Source organism: Opisthocomus hoazin, chromosome 15, assembly GCF_030867145.1.
Source record: "Opisthocomus hoazin isolate bOpiHoa1 chromosome 15, bOpiHoa1.hap1, whole genome shotgun sequence".
NCBI lineage: Eukaryota > Metazoa > Chordata > Aves > Opisthocomiformes > Opisthocomidae > Opisthocomus > Opisthocomus hoazin.
The window spans coordinates 21,802,278-21,826,520 of NC_134428.1; the positions used below are offsets into that span (position 1 = coordinate 21,802,278).

The 24,243-nt window shown below is 43.8% G+C and overlaps 1 protein-coding gene across 2 annotated transcripts in view; it reads left to right on the forward strand.

Annotated features, from left to right (window-relative positions):
- The window catches only part of SDK1 (sidekick cell adhesion molecule 1), a 429,398-nt gene that overhangs the window by 348,176 nt on the left and 56,979 nt on the right, over positions 1–24,243 (forward strand). For both annotated transcript variants that reach the window (XM_075436492.1, XM_075436493.1), the window contains exons 26-32: positions 3,010–3,125; positions 3,403–3,592; positions 5,617–5,715; positions 13,794–13,988; positions 18,013–18,214; positions 20,251–20,354; positions 22,091–22,161. In XM_075436492.1, the coding sequence (XP_075292607.1) occupies positions 3,010–3,125; positions 3,403–3,592; positions 5,617–5,715; positions 13,794–13,988; positions 18,013–18,214; positions 20,251–20,354; positions 22,091–22,161 (977 nt within the window). The remainder of the gene's footprint in view (positions 1–3,009; positions 3,126–3,402; positions 3,593–5,616; positions 5,716–13,793; positions 13,989–18,012; positions 18,215–20,250; positions 20,355–22,090; positions 22,162–24,243) is intronic.

Genomic DNA, 24,243 nt, shown 5'->3' on the forward strand with positions numbered 1-24,243 from the left:
CAGTTACTGTGGTGTGATAAAGCATCGCTTGATAATTCAGATGTGGTCCAATTTCACTGCGGGGATTTGTCAGTTTATACAAGCTGAGAATTTGGCCTGCAGTATCTAATTTTACAGGCAAAATGGTTGTGTGCTGCAGCTATGCTGCGTTTGCCATGAACCTTGCTCTAAATTTGCACTTCTTAATTGACGGCAGATGTACAATATGCCAGCTTAATTTTTACTTTCAAAAAACCAGTGATGGATGTTCAGCTAAAATGAGCTGCAAAAAGCGGAGAGAACCGCTGCATCCCACTATCCAGCTTTCTTAGAAAGCCAGAATACAGGCTGGCTTATTAAAAGCTGCGTTTGGCCCAGTTAGAGACAGAAAACAGCATCATTTGCTGTATATCAAATACGGCTGTGTCAGATGTAGAAAGAGGATGCATGATCTTAGATGCTAGAGCAGATAACCTTAAAAACTTGAGTTCTTATTGAAGTTCCAGCGGAAAGTGCCAGTAACTCTGTAATTTCCTACGTTTGATCTCCTAAAGTACATCGCACAGCTGGCAGTTTGCTGGATTAGCTCATCGTTTAGTTTTGGCGTTTCCGGTTCATTTCATTAAAGCTCGGAGGTTTTTTTGGACACTGTTGCTTGGCTTCTGTTCTTGCAGGTTACCAATGAGAACTCGGCTTTGGAGCTTAGAACAAAGTCTTCAGTGCAACGGTTAAGGAAACCAGCGTTAGAGAAAGGAGCTTGCAGAGGGAAGAGGGATCTATATGCTTCACTCAAGCCACTAATTAGTCTTAGCAAACTACAGTTTCTTTGAATCAGGATATCCTGAGAGAGGAGAGGGGTTGGAGAAATGAAGTTTATGTTTCAGTTCATTCTTAAAGGGTCGATCAAAGTCTGTTACTTCATAGAAGACTGGCGACAGTAAGATCCCGAATATCACTTGCAGGTCCTGAATTCATACATCCATATTAGAATAAAATGCTCAACACTGATAGGAGAACTGGAGAGTTAAAGCGCACTCAATGAACACGAGCATTTTTACCATTGGGCTTAGATTCCTTTCCAGCGAGAGGGGACGTTTAGCTGCTCCGGCTGTCACTGGGAATTAAGGGGAGTCTGGGCTAATAAATCTTCAGGCAGACCGTTCTCTCCTTTGTCAGCAGCGGGATCGCACCCACACCTCAAAGCGAGCGCGCACGCAGGGCCAGCCCGGGCACAGCCTCCGCCTTTTGGGAATTCAGGACGTCTCGCGGCTGCTGATCAAAGAGGAAGAGAAATATTTGTAAAATAAAGAAACTTTTTCTCTCTTGAAAGGCTTCAAACCAGATAAAATAAAAATAAATGTGGCTGGAAAGGGCTTCTTTCCTCTCCGCATCCTGGTTTCCTGCGACCCACCTCCACCCTTTTTCTCTCCAGAAGTGATTCATGTGGGAGTAGCTCTTTGTGAAGATCTACAGATAAAGCTATGGCAGCTATCCAAAGACATTCATGGCTCCTGGCAATCTATTTTCCTTTAACGTAATTATATCCTTGTGGGGGATAAATCTAGGAGAAGATTTTAGGAAAAAAAAAAAAAAGGCACTTCAGCATTGGAGGGGAAAAAAAATTGGATTTTAGTCTGCTGCAGCGTTGTGTGATGGTGCTCTGTTTCTCATGTCCCAAATAATTGGTAACAGGGAAATTGTTTCAGAAATTACTATCTCTGCGGTTAACCTTGAGTGCACAAGGGTGGGGGGCGGTGCGCTTTTTTTTCAATTTATATTAATTCTGGTGTCATACTCATTATCTCGTTCGTGTTGCTAGGAGCTTCAGGAGCTCGCCTTCGAAACAGCAAATCTGTTCTTTCATTCGGACAGCCAGGAAAGCATTACTTTTGGCAGAGATTTGTGCTCCTTTTTGTGATACATTTGGGACCTAATCAAGCCTCACTGTCCATAAGTGCTTGTGTAACATAACCTGGTGAACGTTCTCTGGAGGTCTGACGGGTCTATCAGGCTGGAGAAAAGACTGTACCCTTCAGATGCTGGAAATGCCACAGGAAAAAAAAATGCAAAAGGGCAGCATAAAATGTGGACTCTTAAAAATAGCTTCAAATTCTGCTTGCGTAACATGGTGTGCTGTTAAGCTTGCCTACAAAGGCTTGCAGTTGTGTGGCTGTTCTGCAGCGGTTAGAGTTCTAATGGCATCAGAAAATGCAAGTTTGCTTTTCTCTCGAGTCAGAGAAAATTACAGTGTTCCTGTGCTATCAGTTCTAATGATGTTTCTAGTTTCCTAAGAGCCAATTTTGCAACCTAAATGAAAGAGGCATGTCTTTCATTTACACCATCTCAGTCCCTGAAGATACACCTTCCATTAATGTATCCGTCTATAATTGATGTATTGCAAATGTTGAGCACTATCACATAATCAAAGGCTCATAGGTTAAAGAACTTCATACTGAACTGGGAGTGTAATCCAGTGGTTGAAATTATTGCTAACTCTAGACAAGATGCTATAATTTCCTTTCAGATGATATAGGAAGCCAGGGTGGTATAAAACTTGTTGTTAGAACAGATCGTACCATAAGATAAACTCCTGTTAATAAAGATTTCTAACTTTTGGCATAGGGAAATAAAATGTATGGAAAAGAGATACTGGGAGATAGACTTCCATAGAAGTCCAGCAATTTGAGCTTGATTCTAATTACTGCAAATATATAAAACATGAAATTTATTAATATTTGTATATATTTACTGTCTGTTGGTAGACACTGATTCATGTTAAATGTTTAGCTCTACAAACATTATGATTTCGGAGATGAACTGGCAAGAAATTGTGAAGCAGGCTGAAATACAACGAAGATTTAGAATGAATACAAGATAAGAAGGGATTGTCTAGAACTTATTCCGGTCCTCTTGGACTCAGGTACTCTTCTGTAGGATCCTGGAACAATCCCAGGCAGGTAGGGAGATGGAGCAAAATGATGTAATGTGTCTTACTTGTTTCTACTTTTTGGTAATGCCGTGTGATTCCAGTTCCCTCTGCTCCTCCCGAGAACGTCTCTGCCGAAGCTGTGAGTTCAACCCAGATCCTTCTGACGTGGACTGCAGTCCCTGAGTCCGAGCAGAATGGTCTCATCCTGGGTTACAAGGTATGCAACTGGAGTTTCATGCTGATTTAATTTCTGATGCATTACCTGGGTATGGTTTTGCTTTTTGTTATTTATTATTCACCTGCTGGATATTTATATTATTCATAAGTCAGCTGGAGAAGATACGGGAAGTGTGCTGTCTTTCAAAGGGGTCGTTGGTGAATATAATCTCATTTTATATTTTGTGAAAAGGAGGAATCTAAAATGCGTACCCTTCTTGTCAGTCCTTGCCTAACAATCTTTTTCTCTCTCTGTTTCATATACGTTTATTCTGCAGATACTTTTCAAAGCAAAGGATTTAGACTCCGAACCAAAGAGCCAAATAGTGAGGGGTAACCACACTCAGTCTTTCCTGCTGTCCGGCTTGCGGAAGTATGTGCTCTATGAGATCCAGGTGTTGGCATTCACGCGCATCGGAGATGGAGTCCCCAGCTCTCCTGCAGTTATAGAAAGAACCAAGGATGATGGTAAGTTTAAAGGTTACCAGAAGAAGTATCTTATTTGATCCGACCTTTTAACACTGCCTTCTTTTAGTGATGCAAGTGTAGGCGACAGCCCAAACTAAGGCTATTTGGATTTTTAAAAATTTTTTCTTTCAACTTTGAACCTAAAGGACTTGGTCCCTACCTAGTATAACTCAGCACTATTCCATTGGTCATGGGCTGAGGGTTTGGCAAAAATGCAGAATGCTGGAGTCCCCTGTTTCCTCTTTCCCTGCAGCTGATGAAGAAAGCTTCTAAATTTGTACTCTGAAGCTCAGTGTAGACAACTTCTATCAAAAATAATTTTTAGACCCCAAATTTAAATTCCTATTGAAGTTGAATCACGCTCTAAAAAAAAAGTGGAATGCTGCAAATGAAATCAATAAAAGCGATAAACAAATCTGGGTCTGACTGGACTGCAGGAGAGGCAGGGAACTGGCACTTTCATAATCCATTCTCATTTTTTTCCCAAAACGAGTAAGTCGCAGACCCTGGGAGGTGATGGTACCAGGTTCCTTTTGGCAGTGCCTCCCGCACTGCCCATGGGCGCAGGGGCTCCCAAGGGCCATCAGATGAGTGAAGGAGCCCCAGCAAGCCCCTCGCCCCGGTGCTGCCTGGACGTGTCGCTGTGGTGGGAGCATTTCTGCTCATGGAGTTTTACAGAAATTTAGTTCAGCTCTTAAAATATTTTTGGCTTTGCAGATGCTAGAGTTACTTGTATTTTCATTACATTTTCAGTATTAAATGAAGGTTAATATCAGCATGAGAGGCTTCTGTTTATTACTTCCAATGAAGATAAACCAAAAAAATAAGTCTCTCCCTTTTCATCAAAATCTTTTCAATAGTAATGGAATAAACATTGGTTTCTACAAACAACTTCATTAAGGTAATTTGGTTGGGCTGAAAACACATTCAGGCTTCGGGCTTAACGAGTCCTTTTCTACGGAGTGCAGGGAAGGCGCAGGAGCATGCAGGGACAGGAACGGGGACGGAAGCAGGGACAGCAGCTCCCTGGCATTGTTTTTAGCCATTTTCTCAGCACGCTGCCTATGTGGGGACTTGGCTTTTTCTTTGAAAGGAAACAAAGAGAAATTACTGTTAGCAGAACTCTGCAGGGAGAGAAAAAGCACTCACTGAAATGTACATATCAGACTATAATGGGAAATATATAAAACTGTTTGTTTTAGATAACCCCATTATAGCAGTTCCCTCCTTAAGCGCGTGTTGGCAGATGATGCAAATTGTTCTTCCATCCCCATACCCCTGACATAAATATGTTGTGTCTCCTCTGGGCTCAGCGTAATTAAAAGTATCATCAGGGGTAATGCAGGTGGAATTTGTGCCGAAGGGGAAATTTTGCAAATGCTAATGTAAGAATTAGCATCTCCTCACCTTGTGAACCTGGGATGGTCAGTGCAGGCACCAGCCGTCCGTATTAATGTGCTTCTTGCCTGCCTCGGGTCCCCCTGCTCAGACCTAAGTGTTTAAAATGCACTTGTAAAATCAGAGGTGGTTCACAGATGGTGCTGATGACACAGAGAGGAGGTAGTCTTCAGTTCCAACAGGTATGAAGTGTTTTCAGCTGACCTGTAGCTCTCTGTAAAGGCAGCTTGGTGGCTTGCTTCACGGTATCTGATGGGTTACGTGGCAGGGCTGCGGCCGGCTCACAGGGACTCCCCGCTGCACTGCTGGGAGACCTCTTGCAGAGGTCGGAGCTCCTTGGTCAGAGCACCCTGCTAAATGCATTTCCCAGGTAAAATGCAATATAAACACTGGAGGGTGCATTGTTTCTGTGTCATGTCTGGTGTCCATGGGTGCTGGAGGCATTTGGCCGTGGACAGGATTCCTCAGAAGACGTGTATATAATGTACATACGTAGGTGCTCCTAACCATCTACTTATTGTTGGTGTTATATTGGCTTAGGCTGCCTCCTATGCAAGGTGAGCAGAAAACTTGCAATTCCTCTTACACGCAAGGCTTGCTAGCACGATCTCTGTTTTTCTTTCCAGCCCCTGGGCCGCCCGTGAGGCTGGTGTTCCCCGAGGTGAGGCTGACATCCGTACGGATTGTTTGGCAGCCGCCGGAGGAGCCCAATGGAGTTATTCTGGGTAAGAGCGAGCAGCAAACCCAGGGCTGGGAGGAGAGGGCTGGAGACCAGAGCGAGCTCTGGCCGTTGGGTTTGCCTTCCCCTTGCACGTTGGATTAGAAACCGCACATAAGCAAATGCGTGGCTAAAGAAAAGAAAAGATGTTGGTGTCAGCTGAGTGACACGGTACCCTGTGGTGAGGAGGAAAAGTCTGCCCGGCTCCAGAGTGCATGTTTTCCTGAGCCAGAATTCTGTGTCTTTCATGGCTCTCTGTTTGAATTGTCATCTCTCTTCCCATCTGCAGTTGGGTTTGTAACCTCTTAGGCTGGCTGTTGGGCAAACTGCCTGTAGAGCTGCACAGGGGAGAGCTGGATTTTCCCCTCCTTCCCCCCAGTCGCCTTTGCCGGCGTGCCCAGCATTTTGATTTCATGTGTGCTTCCATTTTACTGCTTCCCTTGGATAGTACTGCCCGACAGGTCGCAAGGAGTTAACTCACATTTGGCTTTCCATCAAGGGAAACAGAGGCAGCAAGGCACAACAGGAATTCGTGAAAAACCTGCTTACCTTCCTGTCCTTGTAACTCTTGGGTTGCCTTTGCAATGTGTACACCAGCCACTACTTGTACTTAAAACATGAAGACTTTTACAATGTAAGAATCCATTCTTGCCTGGAAAATTAAAGTAGCTAATAGTTACCCAGCCATTTTGTGTTCTCTGCTGATGTTAACACATTTTATAGCAGTTCTAGCTGGTGAGTAAAGATTTGTCTCTCAATTCTGAAAACAGAAGCAAAAGCTTTTGGGTTTTGTTTAGTTCTCAGTCTGCCAGGCCTTCCTGCTTCTAATTTCACTGCTGTCATTCCAGGCTTGCTTGTAGTCTTTTAGCCATATTTCCTGAAGCCTACACTGTTGGGTGGAGGGTGCCGGCTTCAAACGCTGCTGCGTCGGTGGCATCCCCTTGAGTAAAGCAGCAGTCTGGCATTGCATTTAAATCTGGAGTCAAGAACTCAAAGTGCTTGCTCAGGTGTGTAGTTTCCCGAAGCGATCCTGACACCTAAAGATGCAGAGAAATCATCAGATGGGCTCCAAAGCAGACGCTGCAGGGACTTTCGGAGCCTGAGAAGGAGTCTGTGGGAAGCCTGGCAGCGGAGTGCTGTCAGAGACAGCTCCGCGCAGGGTTTCTCTGCAGCCCAAGGAAGCTTGGCTTCCCGGTTGTCTTCTGGGCTTTATTTGTTGCTTTTTTTAGGGAACTGTGTGTCCTAGAACTTACTCTCAGTAGAGACTGGGATTTGAAATGCAGGATGTGGTTAAGGATTAAAAAAACATTTGATAGAAATATTGAGAAAGTACAAAAGACATTTTGCTCTCCCAACTGCGTTCCGATGCCTCGTGTTGCTGCACTCTGTCAGCCTTATTTGCTGAAGTTGCAAGCTCGGTGCAGTAGGAGCATTCTTTTATTTTGTCTCTCCAGAGTGCTTTGCGCAGTGCATCCCCCGCTCAGTTGGTTCTTCCTCATGGCCACTACGTTGACGAAAAAACCCTGCAAATGCTGGGTTGGAAGGGAGGGGGGAGGCTGTCCCGTAAAGAGTGCTTGGCGTGCTGAGCATGTGGACTGTTGTTTCCAATGTCTGGCACAGTCCGTTCCGCAGTAACACATCCCAGGATCCTTGATACTGTCCTGACTTGACTTTTTTTGCAACACTGCTGGTGTAACTAAGTAGGTTTACGACCCGCTATTAATTCCTACTTTTTTTCTGTAGTACGCTTCCAGGTCAGTCAGTCCCTCTTTTATATGTACATTAAGCTTTTTCTTTGTAAGCGTGATAATTCACAGGTGCTTTTATTGAATTTCATCTTACTGATTCTAGACCACCTCTTCTCATTATCAAGATCACTTTAAACGACACTCTTGTCCTCTGAAGTGTGCGCAGCCACTCACAGTTTGGTTTCATTTTTGGAGTTTCGAGTACACTGGTGATTCCATCAGCCAGGTCATTAATGAAAATATTGAACAGAAGCAGACTCATTCATGGGGTCTCATGAAAGCTTACTTAGTGTGTCCTCCCAGTTTGTTAGCAAACTGTTGATAACAACATTTTACTTGTCTTTTTATAAGTGTTCAAGTCAAAATGTGTTGTATTTTTCTTTGATTCTCTTCCTCGTTTGCTTTTGATGGGGCTGTGTGCAACCGTATTAAAGCCTTACTTAAAGTCAGCGTGGATTATATCTTCTCTTCCCACCTGGCTAATTACACTGTCAAAGTGGAAAATAGATGGTTTGATATTTATTATTCACTCCAGACAAGTACATATTGGCTGTTTCTTGGCACTTTATTATCCTCATGGATCCTTACATGTTGACTCTTTTTTTTTTTCCCCCCCCAGGATCTTTCTGGATAATGAACTTTAGCTTGATTTTTCCAGAATTCCTCTGGTCACTCTTTTCCCATTTTAAAAGATAGGGTACTCTGTTTGCCATTCTGTACTATTGTGGGATGTCACCTGTCCTCCACAAGTTCTTGAAGATAATCACTAATTATTCAGAGATGGCTCCAGCTAGTTAGATAAGCATCGTGGGACCAATTTCATCAGGCCTTTCTGACTTGATTACATCTCACTTAACTAAATATTCGTTAACCTGTTCCCTGTTCTATCCTACATCCCTACTTATATTGTTGTCAGTTTTAATTTGCGTGAAGTATCTAGTCAGCATCAAGTTTTTTGTGAGTGTGAAAATGAAGCAGCGGAGGTGTCAGCCTTCCGTTCTTTTCTGTCTCACCTGTCTTGTGCTTATCTTTTCTTCCCACTAGTTGTCCTGTCCTCCTTCTGTCTCTCAGATTTCTAACGTATTTAGAAAAATCTTTCTCATTGCCTTTGATGCCCTTAACTCACTTTGCACTTTAGCCATTCGGATTTTGTCGCTACATGCTTGTGCTGTCTATTTATACACTCCCTTAGACGTGTGTCCTGTTTCAACTTTTTGTCCTCTTCAGTTTTGATTTCCAGGTCATTAGTGAGCTCTGAATGCAAACGTATTGGCTTCTTACCATCTTTTGTCTGCATTGGGATAGTTGTACTTTTTTTTTGTCTCTTTTAAAACTGTCAGCTAACCTGAATTCCTTTTTCCCTTAGAATTCCTTCCCAGGGGGACGTTACCTGCCAGTTCCCCCAGTCCACCTCTTTGAAGTCCGTTGTCTTTATTCAACAGTTCTCAGTCTTTTATTTTTGCGATAGTAGAAATATTGAGGTTCGTGGAGGAAGTAGTTAGCTGCCAATGTCAGAGGAAAAAAGTAAAGATTACTCATGCTGAGTACTTCTGTGATCTTTCCGAAGAAGTGAGGTCTACTTCAAAAACAGACAAAAAACAATGTGTAGCATTGTAAGTAAAGGTTGCAAATTTATTTTTTTTCCTGTACACCTTTTAAATCTCATTACTGTAATATATTTTCAAAACACCATCGTAATCCCCGCAGCCAAGTGCACTGCAGTACAGTTGTTGGAAAAAAGAAGTTAACATAATATTGCACGGTGCCCTTCGATTCACTACTGGGGTTGGAAAGAAAAAGATGCTTGCTTTGCAAGAGCAACTTATATTCAGAGCCTTTGAACTAATGTTCCTGCTCTGCTAGCTTTGTCCTCTGAGTATACAAGCACCTTTGCAGCTAACATTTTTGTATTCTATATCAAAACATGTTCTAGCATTTCAGAGGGAGATTAGCAGGATGAAATACTGGCAGGTACCAAGAGGGAAAACCACTTGTTTGTTTGTTTAAATATTTTACAGTGGAAGACTGCAAGATATTTCCATTTTTCCTTTTGGGAATGTTACGCTAACCATCTGAAGCTTCGCTCTGTCGACTTTTCCGCACTCAGTTCAGCTAGCACCCAACATAGTTCCTTCAAATACTGTTAAAGAAGAAATGATGAATTAATGTGCGTATGTGCACCTCTGGCAATGAGCTTCCCCTGAAAATGAGCTGCACCCGCATCCTCCTAGGTGCTAGTTAGTATTCCTCATGGTATCCTTGCCTTTGGCGTTTACCTGAAGCTTGTTGCGAAAGACTGTAAGAACTCCACCGAGAATTTGAACCAAAATTGGATGTAATCCATGTTTTCAAATTCATATTTTGATCCTAGACTGCATTTGCACACCCACTGGCCCTTAAACAGATAAGCAGTAAAGTCAACAAACTGGATTGCTGCTCCACCAGACAGACCGTAACCTCCCAGTATCATTCGGCTTTCCCCAGCTTCTGTGACAAATTAATAAGCGTTTGTATCTCTGCTGCACCATGGCCTGCGTGAACGGGTGCTGTCAGTTCTGAAGGGCTGGGTATGGTGATGAGCTTGAAAGCTCTTTTATATTCATGGTGTGTTGTCATCTTCCTCCCCGTTTGCTTTGGGGAATCCACTGGTTGGGTTACAGTGACCTAACATTTACCAGGCAGTTCAGACTGTTGCCGTCTGTCAAGTTCAGAAAGCGTAGCTCAGGAAACTCTTTGCAGTTGTGCGAAAAATACTTAAAAAGACGCTAATGCGAAATTAAGCCTGCTTTCAATGAATCAGTAGAAGAGTTGATCTTTCAGGGCTTTTTTTTATGTTGTTTTGGCCTAGTGAATGGCAGAACTCCCAATAGCAGAAGAGATTTAGGATCTAATGCTATATGGGGGGGGGGGGGGAGAAGAAAAATTAAGAAAATAATAGGAATTGTTCTTATTGACCATCCAAATACTTTGTATTCTGTAAGATACTCCTTTCCCCAAAGGGTGTGCTCTGATCACCTTTTAAAGATTTTGCTTTCATTCATAACCTTTGATATTTTTGTTTTTTAATCTAAGATATCTGCGACATCTGATTGTCGTAGTCTAGTCAGGGAAAGAAACTTCCTTATTCCGCAACTGCAGCAATTGCAGTTATTGCCTCTTATAGCCCTCAAGCATACATTAATTTCTCTTTGAACACTTTCCATTTACCTCTATTGATTTCCCTCATTTGATTTCACTTAACATTTCCTGTCTTCTCCCATCCCATGTTGCTGAAATTCATCAACTTCATAATTTTATCTTTTTGATCTTGCATTAGCCCTAATTATTATCCGAGCTGTGGTTTAAATGCTGCGTCTGCTGTGTCACTCAGAAAAAAAGATAAGTGATGCTTTTTATGCCACCACATATCGTGGCTGTCCCAAACTGTCTAATAGAAGAAGGTGACATAGGGGATCAAAATTAAGAAACTGGCTATCTCTCAGGTGGGCTGAGGGTAGCAAGAAGAGCAAGCTGAGTTCAGGTGCAGAGTTTGGATGTGTAGCTTTGAATCAGACCGAGGGAAGTGTTGAGCTTCTGGGGACATCTGTAAAGGTGATGGCTCGGGTTGTGTCAACTCTGCCTGAGATATCCAGGAAAACAGATATTTACCCAGACTTCCAGCCAACACGGCAGATGTAGGAGAGGACAGTGAGGGCTGATGCTGTTTTTCATGGGGATGCATTGAAAGGGAGTTTGCAGAGCCTGTCAGAGAGGCAGGCTGTGACAAGAGGTTTCTTCTTTCTCATGGCTAAATTAGTTTTTGCACTAGCCAAGGATCCATTCTTGTGTGAGTTATTATAATGGCCTAGATATGCATGTGTTCCTTTGCCTAATCTGAGCGTGTCTGTAATTGGCTTTCCAGCCAGGAGTACCACCAGTTAGCAGTAAATAGTTATCTTCCTATTCCCTCCTTACATTTTAACTACACTTTATGTTTTACAGAGGTTTAGAAAAGAGAGGAAATTACTCGACAAGGATATGTCCCAGATATCATACTTATCTTTTAATAACTAGATAAATCAACTTTTCTATTCTTTTAATATTCTCTGTTTCCCTCCAGGTCTTATTCTTTGCATCTTATGTCCCTTTATCAGACTTCTTTAGCCATCTTGGTTGGTGCTTCCTTCATCTTTCCTGCTGCTGTAAAAATTTCCCCAGTGCATTTCTTTGACTATTTTTTCCCCTTTATTGAAATCCTGCACTGGGGTTTTCACTCCCGCCTTCTTCACATCTGTATAAACAAAAAAGATTGTGGTATATCAGTTCCTTCTCCCGATTGCTATCTGTCTCCCTGTGGACTTTAAAGAAGATGAAGATATTCTAGAATTAAAGGTACAGAAATACTTTGGTGAAATATATTGGACCAGGAATGGGAGAGCTGGTGCCGTGGCTAAATGGAGGTAGTTTTCATATGGAAAAATGAAATGTTCAAAGTGTAAGACCCTAAGACTTTACTTACGTTCCTGACAGACCAGCTGGCACAGTGCGTGAGGGTTCCCCAGCAGCACGGGGTGAGCCAGCTCAGGCGCTGGGAGCCTTTCGCTGCCGATGCCCGTTTCCAGACGTGGGTGCCTGGAGCGCGTGAAGGCGCAGCAGTGAGTCGGCTCTGTGCCCAAACCTGTTTGCAGCCACAGCATGCAGGAGCTCAGGCCAAAGCCGCGGGTTCTCAGAAAAGCCAAGTCGCTCATCGAGGTGTCTGTGCAACCAAATCAGTTCCGTCTGAGGCAGCGATGGCTGTTGCCTCACTTTCCCTAGCAGCTGCTGAAGAAAAAAGGACAAGGAAATGCTGGTGCATCGTCAACAGTACTGTGAGAGTCAGCACACCAAAATTAATACCATCTCTATCCCAATTAAATTCCACTGTTTCTGCCAGCGTGCAACACACACAAGAAGGGCGTTCATTCAAGAGAGTGCAGGAACTGTTTGTGCCTTTTCCATGAGCGGGTATGCGGCAATTGTTGCATGTTCACAGTGGGAAATAAATGTCATTGATTTTGTCAAATAGCCACAGGTAAGATAAAAACCTCCGTTTTCATGCACTGACCTTCGCAAATGAAGCATGCCAGGTTTGGCTCCCCTTATTCTTGTTCCAGCCAAAGTGTGGTGGGAGTTCAAATTCTAGCTGGGATATTAATTCCAAGAGAAAGAGATGGTCTCAGGTGCTGCAGACCCCTTTGTTGTTCGGAAGATGAGCAGAGGGTTGGCAGAATCACGTCAGGATTGTTTTGTTTTCAGCTGGTTTGATTTGGATTTGTTTGCTCCCCTCTGCCCTGTGTAACTCCATGAAGCGTTTAATCATACAACTGTATTCAGCTTGGGCAATAAAGCCCCACACCCGTTCTGGTATTAATTGATTTTGGAAGTCAGCAGCTGGACTGAAAGTTACCGTCGAGCTCCAGAAGTGAGAGCCTTATTCAATTGCTGGGTTTACAAAATGAATTTGAGCATTTGGCAGCTCCTCTTTGGGGGACAGTTGCTGCTAGTGGTGCGTGAGAGCCCTGGAAGCCCTCCTTTGCACAGTTGGATCATTAATAATACAGGCTAAACTGCGAACTCCTAATTGTCAGGCAGGTTGGAATGGGGGTTATCACTTACAGGCATCAACCAAATTGATTATTAAGTGCTGCTTGGTTGAAGCAGGACCTCACAGCTTGCAGGCTTCTTCCTTGGGCTGTGGGCAAGGGCAGCAACGGTGAATGACAGAAGGAGGATGCTTTTAGTGGCAGTTCTGGCACTCGCTGTACAGCTATGGGGGAGCGGGGGGAGCTGAGAAAAACACACGTGCAAAAAGCAGGAGCAAGCCTTTACCTGAGCGGTACGATACGAAGGCTGCACGGTTTGGGCAGTGCGGCTGCTCTGCAGCTGAAGAACCTTTAGTGTGAGCCCATGCTGAAACCGCGCGAGGGGAGCCTGTGGGCACACACATGCACATGGCTGCATGGGGGGAAAGCTGAAACAGAGGGTGTTGGCTTGAACAGGCTCAGCTGGGTGGGTGGTACCAAAAAAGGTACCAGTATGCTCAGGAAAGATTAAACTGGTGTTATGTCTTGTTGGTATAAAGGATGGAGAGTGAGGTCAGTTTTATGGCAGATAACATTCAGTAGACCCCCTGTGCGCCTTGACTGGGGGAGGGCTGCCCTAAAGCAGTTTTATAGCACTAAAGGAATTAAATTACTTTGTTCTGGTCTCAGATAAACAAGTAATTATGATAAGCTAACAGTTTTGTTGCTCTTTTGTCCCTGCTAGAAAAAAAAAATCCTGACCCTTTTTCTCTCTCTTGTTGATGCTGTGATTTCAGGGTATCAGATCGCCTACCGTCTGGCCAGCAGCAGCCCCAACAAGTTCACAACGGTGGAGGTTGGCTCGACAGTCAGGCAGTTTACTGCTACAGATCTCACCCCTGAGTCAGCATACATCTTCCGGACATCTGCCAAGACCAGGCAGGGCTGGGGGGAGCCTCTGGAAGCCACGGTGATCACGACAGAAAAAAGAGGTAATGCTTGCAGCCACAGGTTGAGGTACTTTCTGTTGCATGCCTTGGAGGCTGTGCTGCACTTGGGGGAATTTTAATAACAGGCTACAGCCTGTACACCTCCTCCTTCTCACCCCATAAACCTGCCCCAAACCATAGCAACATCGTGATTTGAGGAACCTGGTGAGCAAGACAGACTTTTATCAGACACAGTTCTTCTAACCTGCCGGGCTGTTGGAAATTGATTTTTCCATCAGCTGCTATATTGGCCATATGCAGCCTCCTTCTGCAGTCAGATCTTTTTTTCAGCACTCTCGTTTTCTAGAAAGATTGCAATCTTAAGAAAGTAAGTGATGGATGAATTATATTGATTAGGGAATGCAAAATGAGAGGCGGTGATGTTGCAGGATTTCTCCACAGCTCCTCCATTGTACATCAGTCTGACCTAACATTAGTAATTACTCTGGCCTTTCGTTGCCGCACACTTGAGCGGGGTGTTTGTATCTGGATAGGACAGAATTTTTCTGCTTCTTGCATCAGCCATAAAATGGTTATTCGCATTCTAAATCTCCAATCAAATTCTGTTCTGTAGGAAGTCTACTTGAAGAAAGCAGGAGTTACATGTGTGTAAATGAACCCAGATGCTTAGATACCAAACAGATAAAAATGTGAAATACATGTAAGGTATTACAGAATCTGCTCTACATCATTGCTTGTTTCGAATGCTTTGGGTCAATAAACTACTTGATTCTTCAGCCTTAGAACGGATCTCTAGACCTGCTAGTTAGAAAAAATGTATTTTCTACTTGTACATGAGATTTTATGTTTTTTTACATAAAGATAATACATTGGTAGACAACAGGAGTGTGGGTTTTCATCTGGTCTTGTACCATATGCCATGTTCCACTGCAAAGCATGTATCTGGTCTAAGTCAAAGCTAGCCAGGATAACTTTTACCAGCACCGCTCCTCTGCGCATCACTGGTTTTTGTGCCATGTGCCACTCTGACCCATTGTGCTGTCTGGATATTAATCTTCAAGAAAACTTCTCCCTCAAAAATTAAAACCGTGCAGCTCCTGTGATTTATAAAAATCCAGTTGAAAGAGAAGCACACTTCAGCAGGTGACTAGGGCAGACCTCCATAAACGTCTTTCAACTACTGGTAGCACTTTTGCGTGTGCTTGCGTGCCTGGTCTTGGCTCTTGCCCAAGTCTTGCACCGTAATACAATGAATTATATTTACTTTTTGTTCTTCAAGTCTGCCTACTAAGCAATCTCTTTATTTTAAGTCCTTTCTGCACCTTGCAAATCATTTAGTGCAAGAGTAAGGATTTCCCATGCTATTTGCCCGCAATGTCTTCCTCGTTATTTTCCCATAACACTTCTAAGAAGAGAGGACATTGGCCTGATGTTCAACCGCCAGCAGCGAGAACCTGTGTGGTGCATTTCAGCTACTTCTGGCCTGTCTGGTTGGTGTTAAAATTCCTGCTGGCATATCTCTCCAGGTCATGTGCAGCCTTCCCAGTGCAGAACAGCGCAGTCCACAGAGAAAGAACCTTTAGGAAACTTAAAGCGCCTCTACTAAAGATACTGTCCATCAAAGAGATTTATCAGCTCAAGGTTTCTTCCACCCCTGTCTGATTGCTGTCAAAGTGTAATTTTAAGGTCCTATATGTGGAAGTTTAAAAAAAAATTCCACCATGCCCAATAAAGCGAATACTCACTGCTCGGAGCCTCTGCTTTTCAATAAAACGTGCTCAGATTTCCCAGACTGCGCACAAGCTGTTGCTGGATGCACAATAGCTCAAGGCAGAACTCCCAGCTCTGCTGCGGGAACACTGATCCCTCGTTGCTATCAATGCTTTAGGGTTATCTTGAATAGGCAAGTCCTAGCGTAAAATGAACCCTTTCTCTGTTTGATGGATGGCTCTACTGAGTCTCTATGCATGCTGTGGAACAGAGTCCCGAGGCACTGAGAGTTGACTGAAGTGATCCCATATGTAACATGTGGAGGGAAAAATGTGTAGTCTCACATTCAGCAAAGTGGATATGAGGAGATGATAAAGAAATTTATCCAGTGCAGCTATTCTGCTAACAAATAAAGAAGTGCATACATGACAAGAAATATTCTGAAGCAAAACTATATTTCATTTCCTTTTATAAAAATGCATTTAATATCCTTATAGTCCTTGATACTAAGGTGGGCAGGCACAACAATTCACTTGAAAATTAGGAAAATCGGTCACTCTCTTCCTTTTAAATTCCTTGGATAATACCAGTATAAATCTTTACATTTTACTATTCCCAAGTTGTATTTTAGGTGTATCCCCCAGAGGTGGTTCTGTAGTGCTTTGAATCTGCATAGTGATGTGATACCCTTCAGAATAGTCAACACCAGTGATCAGGGCAGAAATGAGTCAGAAAATGTAAATGTAGCGAGAAATTAAAAGTAGTCCATGGAGTCATATGGCCTGGTCTTGCATTCCTGCACGAACAGCTCACCTTAGCATTTGCTTCTGGCTAAACTCCCGTAAATAAACTCTTTATAATAATGGGTTTGTACAAAGAGTCAGGAATTATATCTTGTAATACAGGAGATTTGAAGATCTCCCATTAGCAGCAGAAGGAAACCCAATCATGGGAGACTGACTGCAAGATCTGACTTGCCCAGAACTGCAAGCTGGTTAAAGCTTATTGGCAGAGAGTATTAAATCCCCGCGCGACACTCACTTCCCCAATGGAATAACCCAGAATACCTGTCTCAGCCTGTCAGTGTAAGGCATTGACCTTTTGCATTGTACTCCAGCTCGCAGGCTGCTGGCACAGGGGGCTTCCTCCAGCTAATAGCTTACAAATCTTTGGGCACTGATGTCAGCAAGAGCATGCTGCAGAGAAATGCCAAGCCATATCGGAAATGGTTTGGGGGCATGGCAGGGAAATGAAGTTCTCGCCATACAGAGCTGCGAGGGAGCGGGCAGGCGGAGGTGTGTTTGTGGAAACAAGTGCTGATGAAGTTGAATTGAATTGCTTCTCAAAAGCAAGTCACTGCGGTGTCTCCAATCAATTTCTGCTTTATTACATGCCACACATTTTAATCAGAATCAATAATCTTCATGATAAACAATTAAACAATTATTCCTCACTCTATAGAGTTTCTCTGTTGAAATCGATGGAGTGCGGAGACACAGTGACGGGAAAGGAGATCTATATTGAAACAGTTGGGGACTGGCATACTTACACCTGCATTACCATTCCCTGCCTCGTCTAAAAGGTTTACGGTTAATTACTCTGGAGAGATCTCCTTCAGCATTGGCATTGCCTGGTTTGACTTTGCAGGTTCAAGGTTAGTGGGTACGAAGGGAAGAATTGAGGAGGTCTGGAAGTGAACTGCAGCTCTGCGCTATCTCCAAGTTGGGGTTTGGAAGCAGCAGCAGGAGCTGCTAATGGTTCACAGTTCCTCACCAGAGCAAGCTGGTGCAGGAATTCAGTATCAGCTGCAAGTCGTGCGCTTGGCTCTGCCATGCACCAGCCTGGTCCAGCTTCATCCCTTCCTCTTTGTCATGCCTCGACTGGGGAGCAGCTGGGGGAGGAGAATGATGCATAGCACAGAGAGAACATGGTCCCGTGGTGCCAAGTAGTAAGCACAGGTTAAAAGTGAGCTAGTTTACAGGCAAATTCTGTCAAAAGAGCAATTGCAGCTGGAGCGCAGCAGAGTTTCATTGAAGACTTCCTTGGTCTGCTTGGCTGCTGGTCCTAGTGATTCTTCTTCCTTAACCTGCCAGGCTAAGACTTCCTCTCCCCCCAGATTTTAGGTCAGTTGCTAGGAAAGCATCTATTCAATAGTGACCTTTTATGCATGGAGATAAGAATAAAGTTTTGCCTCTCTTCTTGGCAGTAGGAGGTTAAGGAATGGGATGGCTTGTATACTTCATGGGGCAAATCCAAAAGCTCAATCTCCTGTGGCATTACCACTATGAAAACCCAATCAGGCTGTTGCATTTTACCTTTCCTCTCAAAGCAGTACCAAACTATGGTTTAATTTCAGAACGACCAGCACCTCCCAGACAGCTGGTGGCCCCCCAGAGTGACGTGTCGTCACGGAGTCTGCTGTTGAAGTGGGTCCCTGGAAGCGATGGATCTTCACCGATACGATATTTTACTGTACAAGTGCGAGAGTTGCCGAATGGAGACTGGCAAACCTACTCCTCTTCCATCAGCCACGAGGCAACATCCAGCATTATTGAAAGGTACCATGAGATACTGGACTAGCATAGAAATTCCCCCACTTAGCACTTCTAACAGTTAGGAAGCCCAAGCAAGCCTCACTCAGCTTCACAGACCTTTTGGGGAAGAGAGGTTAAGTGAGGTCACTGCTCCCATTTTAGAGGTGGTGTTATGAACAGCAGTTGAGAGAGTTGCTGAAGGTCATGCAATAAATCTAATTAAAGTTGGATTGCAATGCGTCTTTCTGAAGCCCTTCCTGAAAGCTCAGCATGGTAGATAGCGCTACGCGGGCTAAACCATGTGTAGCTACACAACGTTCTGTAAAATACAACTACTTAAAAACTCTTTCTTTCAGTAGTGACTGATGTTAAAATCCAACTCTCAATGCTGCATTGCAATTATCTCTCTATAAGGTTTTCCAGATGAAATGGGAACCATTTTTATCTGTATTTTCCATTCTGAAGTTTATAGATAGCATCAGAATGTTTCAACTTTGTTATTCAGGCTTCATTATATCCTCAGCGATGCTGTTGTAATTAAAGTCCTTGTAACATCTGTGAAAGCAATTGAATGTCTGTGAGAAGGTACTTGTTTTGCTGTCCATTTCCTCTATTGACCAGCTAGTACAAATCAGATGATTTCTACAAGGCCATGACCTTTTGGACTATCAAGTATTCAAAGCATTTGGATACAGATTTTTCAGGTCTGTTGTAAAAACGTCAGTGGCTATGGTATATGGCAGCTCCCTGGGCATGTGCCAGAAGATAGAGATCTGTTGCTATCCTTTTGTCTAACTGTGCAGAAAAAAGAAAACTTGGCAGTTGTAGGTACAAATATAGACCTGATTCATTGACCTTGGAGATGTTATACCCACTCTGAATTATACCCAGTATCTTTCCAGTCAAAACCTGTAAAATCAAGGAAACCAACTATGTCATTTAAACTTGACATTGGCATTACTGAAAACAAAAGAACAAGAAAGATGTTTCCAATTATTCAAGTTGTTGAAAGTAAGCAACAGTGTCCTAATAGGGTGGAACTACTGAGAAGATTTCTTCTCCCCTTGCTGAAAACATTTTCCTGTGAAAGTCTGGAAGAGTCGTGCAGGCGTGATGCGAGAGTGCTGCCCATCAGAAGGCATTATCCCTTGATGTTTAATCATTCCTTACAAGTAACTTTACTTGGGTTTGTAGTCAGTGCTACAGCTGCCAGCTGATGGCTAGACACTACCGATTAATTAGCTAAATTCCCCGTAACTTATGGCTCTGCATTTGTAGCCTCTGCATGACTCGAAAGGCAGCCTCCCCCACACCTTCCCCTGCCAAGCCAAGACAGGAGAATCTCTGCGAAGGTTATGTCAGCTGGAAATCACTCTTTGCATATCTTAAACCACTGCGTAGGTTGAAGAGCTGCAGGGAGCCTATTGTTACTGTCTTTATCAAATAATCCAGGTAATAGCATTAATTTGTCATTCAGTAGGAACAAACCACGCGGATCAAACGGCGTGGTCTGGAGGACTGGGCAGAAGGCTGGTGATCTGAAGTCCAGTGCCTGCTGCGCGCTGGCTGACCCTGGGCATGCTGCCTGCCTCCCCTCTACCCGTCCTCCCCGCCTGGGCACGGAGGGTGACCTGACCCACCGATCTGTCTGGAGGCTGTCTCAGGCAAAGCTGCTTGAAAGCCAGGCTTGGGGTAGCCATGCAAAACTCGAATAACAGCACGTCTTGTCCTTTCCAACAAGCCCCAGTCGTAGGCTGCTCCGTGAACTGCAACTTCATGGCTGTTTTCTGGAGCCCGATTCAGCCATGAATCCATGTGTGTTTTCAGGAACTCAGGCCAGTGGAAATCCGAGGAGATGCTGATGGCAGCACGGGGGTGAACACCCCCATGTCTGGAGGAAGCTGGGGGAGGCTGCAAAGAAAAGGCGATGCGGAGAGGAGGCCAACTACTCAATGGCTTTGGTTGCCAATGGGTAGATTCTCTGCAGAGCCTTGTTCAGAGGCAAGTTGTGATGAGGTGGGGAGATTTCATCCCTCAGTCTTGTTTTTTGCGTTCCACAGCTTGACCCCCTTCACCTCTTATAAACTGCGAGTGAAAGCAACCAACGATATTGGAGACAGCGACTTCAGCGCAGAGACCGAGGCGGTCACAACTCTGCAGGATGGTAAGCGAGGAGGAGAGGCACGCTGGGGGTATCACCGTGGGGTGGGCACTCCCCTGTGCTGCTGGGCTCGTTGGACCTGCTGCAATGCTGTGGAGGGAAAATTCAGCAGCCAATGCAGTTTTGTTCATAGGAGATTGATACAGGTAGAAATGATATGTGGCTGAATTAATAGCAGGCAGCCATAAGTGTCCTGCTGTGCCCTCTGATAATGAATCATACTTTCAGGAGTCTCAAAATGGAGTTAAATGCTGTTTGATTGGCTTCCAAACTCTGCACTAACCATTATCTTTGCAGAAATTGAATAATTTACAAGAGATCATTAAAAATAAATGTAGAACCATGCATACATTTGAAGAAGTTTCTTCAATTGTTTTCACTCACAATCCTCATCAGTCTGCAACATGGCAAAATTGCTGAGGTAGAAGTAAGAAAGAGTATGAAGCTCCTGGAAACAGGAAGGTTTAATCCTGCATATCAGGGCTAATAAACTGCGAATGACATTGACAGGGCTTTTATTTTTAGCCTTAGAGATCAGCTTCTAATTCCTTGATTGTATAAAGTCAATGCCTGAATGCAGAAGTAGCTCTGATGTCTTGAATGGAGAAAGGAACTCTGCAAAGTGTGCAAAAGCATTGGTATTTACCCTTAGCCTGGGAAATGGGGTAATATTGAGATATATATATGGTGCGAGGAAATGGGCAGTATTTAATACAGTGCAAGGAATGCCTAGTTAAATATGACAATGGGATATAAAAACAGGGAACAATTTTTCCAAGGAACGTTGAAAGAATGTGACCTTGAAATCAGAACACCAGAGGACAGAGCTCAGGAGTATCCCAAGTTGAACAAGAACCCGTGCAATGCTCGAGCAATGAGCCCAACAGCCTGTTAAAGACACCCTGACTCCCCACCTTCCTGCTCAGCAGCCGCTGTAGTGGCGCAGGCTGTAACCAGTACTAATCAGACAGCACCGACTCACTGTTTCGAAATTTAAAATTTTATTTTCAGTTCTCTCTGAATTTAGCTACAGTGAATCCAGAGCTGTGCTTGGCCTCCTCACAATGCAACGGGGAAAGACTGTGAAAGCTTCTCACCTGCGTAACAAACCGAACATTTATTCTGCTGAGCAAACCTGCTGCTGCCACTGGAGCATTGCACTGCGGAGGGCTGTCAGCTCCTGATAAGCCTTCCCTTCTTCGTATTTAAGCTGCTGTAGTGTGGGGGGGTGTATGTGCTATAGGCCGTGGGGATAGGGATAGGTTAACCCATGGTAAATCGAGCTGTCCTAACTAAAATAATCTGTGACAGTGTGACAGACTCCTAAGAACAAGGTGGGCTTGCCCCAGCTGTGGCAAAAATATCGTGGAAGATTTGGGAGCAGTTTGCTCCCACTTTCAAGCACGCAGAGAGCTGGTTTAACTTCCTTTCAAACGTGTATCCAGTTTGTGAGCGGCTGGCAAGCTGCAGCTTCTTCCAGATTTACACCCTCAGCATTTCTCTTATTCCTGCTCAAGTTGCCAAGGTTTGAGGTAGAGCGAGGGATGTCCAAGAACTGTCTGCCTTCTGCCTGGATTGCAGTGTTCGCATCCACCGCATTGCTTTTGAGACCCACCCTGTAGTAGCCGGGATAGAAGATTTTCTTCAGCAGTGAAGAAAGAGAATTTGATGAACAGAAGTTGAGCGTTTTTCACCTTGTTGTTATAACTGCTTTGGTTACCTGTTTTTTCCTTGTTTAGTTCCAAGTGAGCCACCCAGTTCTGTGTTAGTAACTCCCCACACGACTTCGTCTGTGCTTGTGCAGTGGCAGGTAGGTAAAATGAAAAATTTTGATGTTTCTGGAACAATGTTTTTGTTGCTTTGTCTTGTTGACCCTAATGATACATTGCAAGGGACGTTTTCCTGAGCTGGAAGTACTGTAGTAAAGTTGAAGGACTGCAGTTACTCCCTTATTTTCCTGATCTTGGCATCTATTTTAGTGATGGATGGAAATTGCTGGCAGTTGCTTTGACTTTGTGCCCCACGAGGGAAAGCTTGGGAGGTAAAGGAGTTTCTGTAGCAGTGCCCAAGATCATTACTTGGACAGATTCTCCTGTCCTTTCATGGATATCAACAGATACGTATCTTTACATTGAGACCGTTCAACAGAGCGCGGCACTGGTAAAGATCAGGTAATCAAAAGCTGGCTTTCGTTCACGTCGCGTACTGCCTCATTCAGCTGCTGAAATCATCGGCAGCGTGGGCCGTGCCTGGGATCTTGCTCACAGCTTTGAGGAGCTCCACATGCCCTTTCGGCTCTTTGAGGGCTAAAAATTGAGATTTCTTCAGAGAAAAGGAAGGAAGTTTGAGCTCGCATCGTATCACTGAGTTGGATGTGAAAGTATTCGTGCCAAGTCTGCGTTTTATATAGGCATTTCCTCTGCCTTCCTTTATCTTTCAATACTGGCCTCCTGGGAGATGCCGGAACATTTTGTGACCCAGTGCCTGAGGCTTCTTTTTGCCGAGTGAGCATGAATAGAGGGAACCCAGTGGGGTACTGCACGTTATCCGTAACCTATCCTGGCAAGCCTCTGCCCGCCCTGCTCCTGAGACAGTGTCCCACACATATAATAAGGAGAACTTTGGACAGATTGCATTATAGTGAAAAATGTACATACGCGTTTACAGTACAGATGGGGCTCCTTGCATTTTTTGGAAAAAAATATATGTATGAGGGTCTGTTTATTGCTGTGCAGCAGCACTTCGGAAATATGCCTGGCTGTGCTGCTGCCTTGCTGGCTCAAGTTCACGCGGCATAATGCTGAGCAACAGCATTGCTTACAGCGTGTTGAACAAATAGAAGACAAGTTGAACAGTTTTACCGAAAGAATCATGGAGAGATGTAAACCTACCGCCCCACCGACAAATCAAGCCCACAGTGAAGAAAACAAGGTGTGCAAAGAGAGGACAAAGAGGATGTGAGCCATGATGTACCGTAGGAATAAACATTTCCCCAATTGACTGATTATTGGTGTGTAGTTAATGGAAATAGGTGGTTGTTTAGGTAATTGGATGCTTTTTATTTCATGAAAATGAAATGGGCTTGTTGTGCCAGAGCCATCTCAAGGGATTTGTGGGCGATTATATGTCATTACTACATGTATATTAATAGGTCGTGGTAATTCAGCCGTACTATATTTTTCAAATAAACAAAAATCTTCAAGTCCCCCAATAGCCTCCAATTAAGAGGAAGTTTCACAGCAGTGTCTAAGAAATAATATAAACTGAAAACAGCAGTCAGGCTAAATGGGAGAGTAGATTTCCAAGGAAAGCTGAATTTTTAACTTTGAGCTGTGTTAATAATTCAAAAAACAAACTCTAGATGCACTATCTGTGCTTTCAGCTGCTTGGTCCAATCAGTCCATTATTTTTAAATTTAAAGTAGGAAGAAAAGAAGTAATTTCCATTGAGGTCTCTTGTATCAATAATGCAAGGTTATTTCAGATGTTCTGGAGGATGTTGCAGTGAACATCAGGATCATGCACTGTTCTGCTGCTACCTCGGAGATAACAATTATTCAAACTGTCATTTTGGTCTTTGTTTTTTTTAAACAGCACAAAAATGTTTCTTGTACTTCTGTACAACATTACAGGCTGCCACTCATAATCATTTTACCTGTTTCACCAGATCCCTCAGGCCTTCCTACAAAATCCTAAATAATCCATTAGATCAAAAGCAGAATTTTGTCCATGAAAGACAGATAGGAAGGGGAAGACCTGACCTTTTAGCAGAGTACCCTTTTCAGGAAAGAATCATCATTTCCTCGGCAAGGAGAAAGACAGTTTTCAAGCCATTTATTTTCTGAGTTTTCCTGTCCTAAATTTAAAGCAAGGAAAAAACAGAGAATCACATG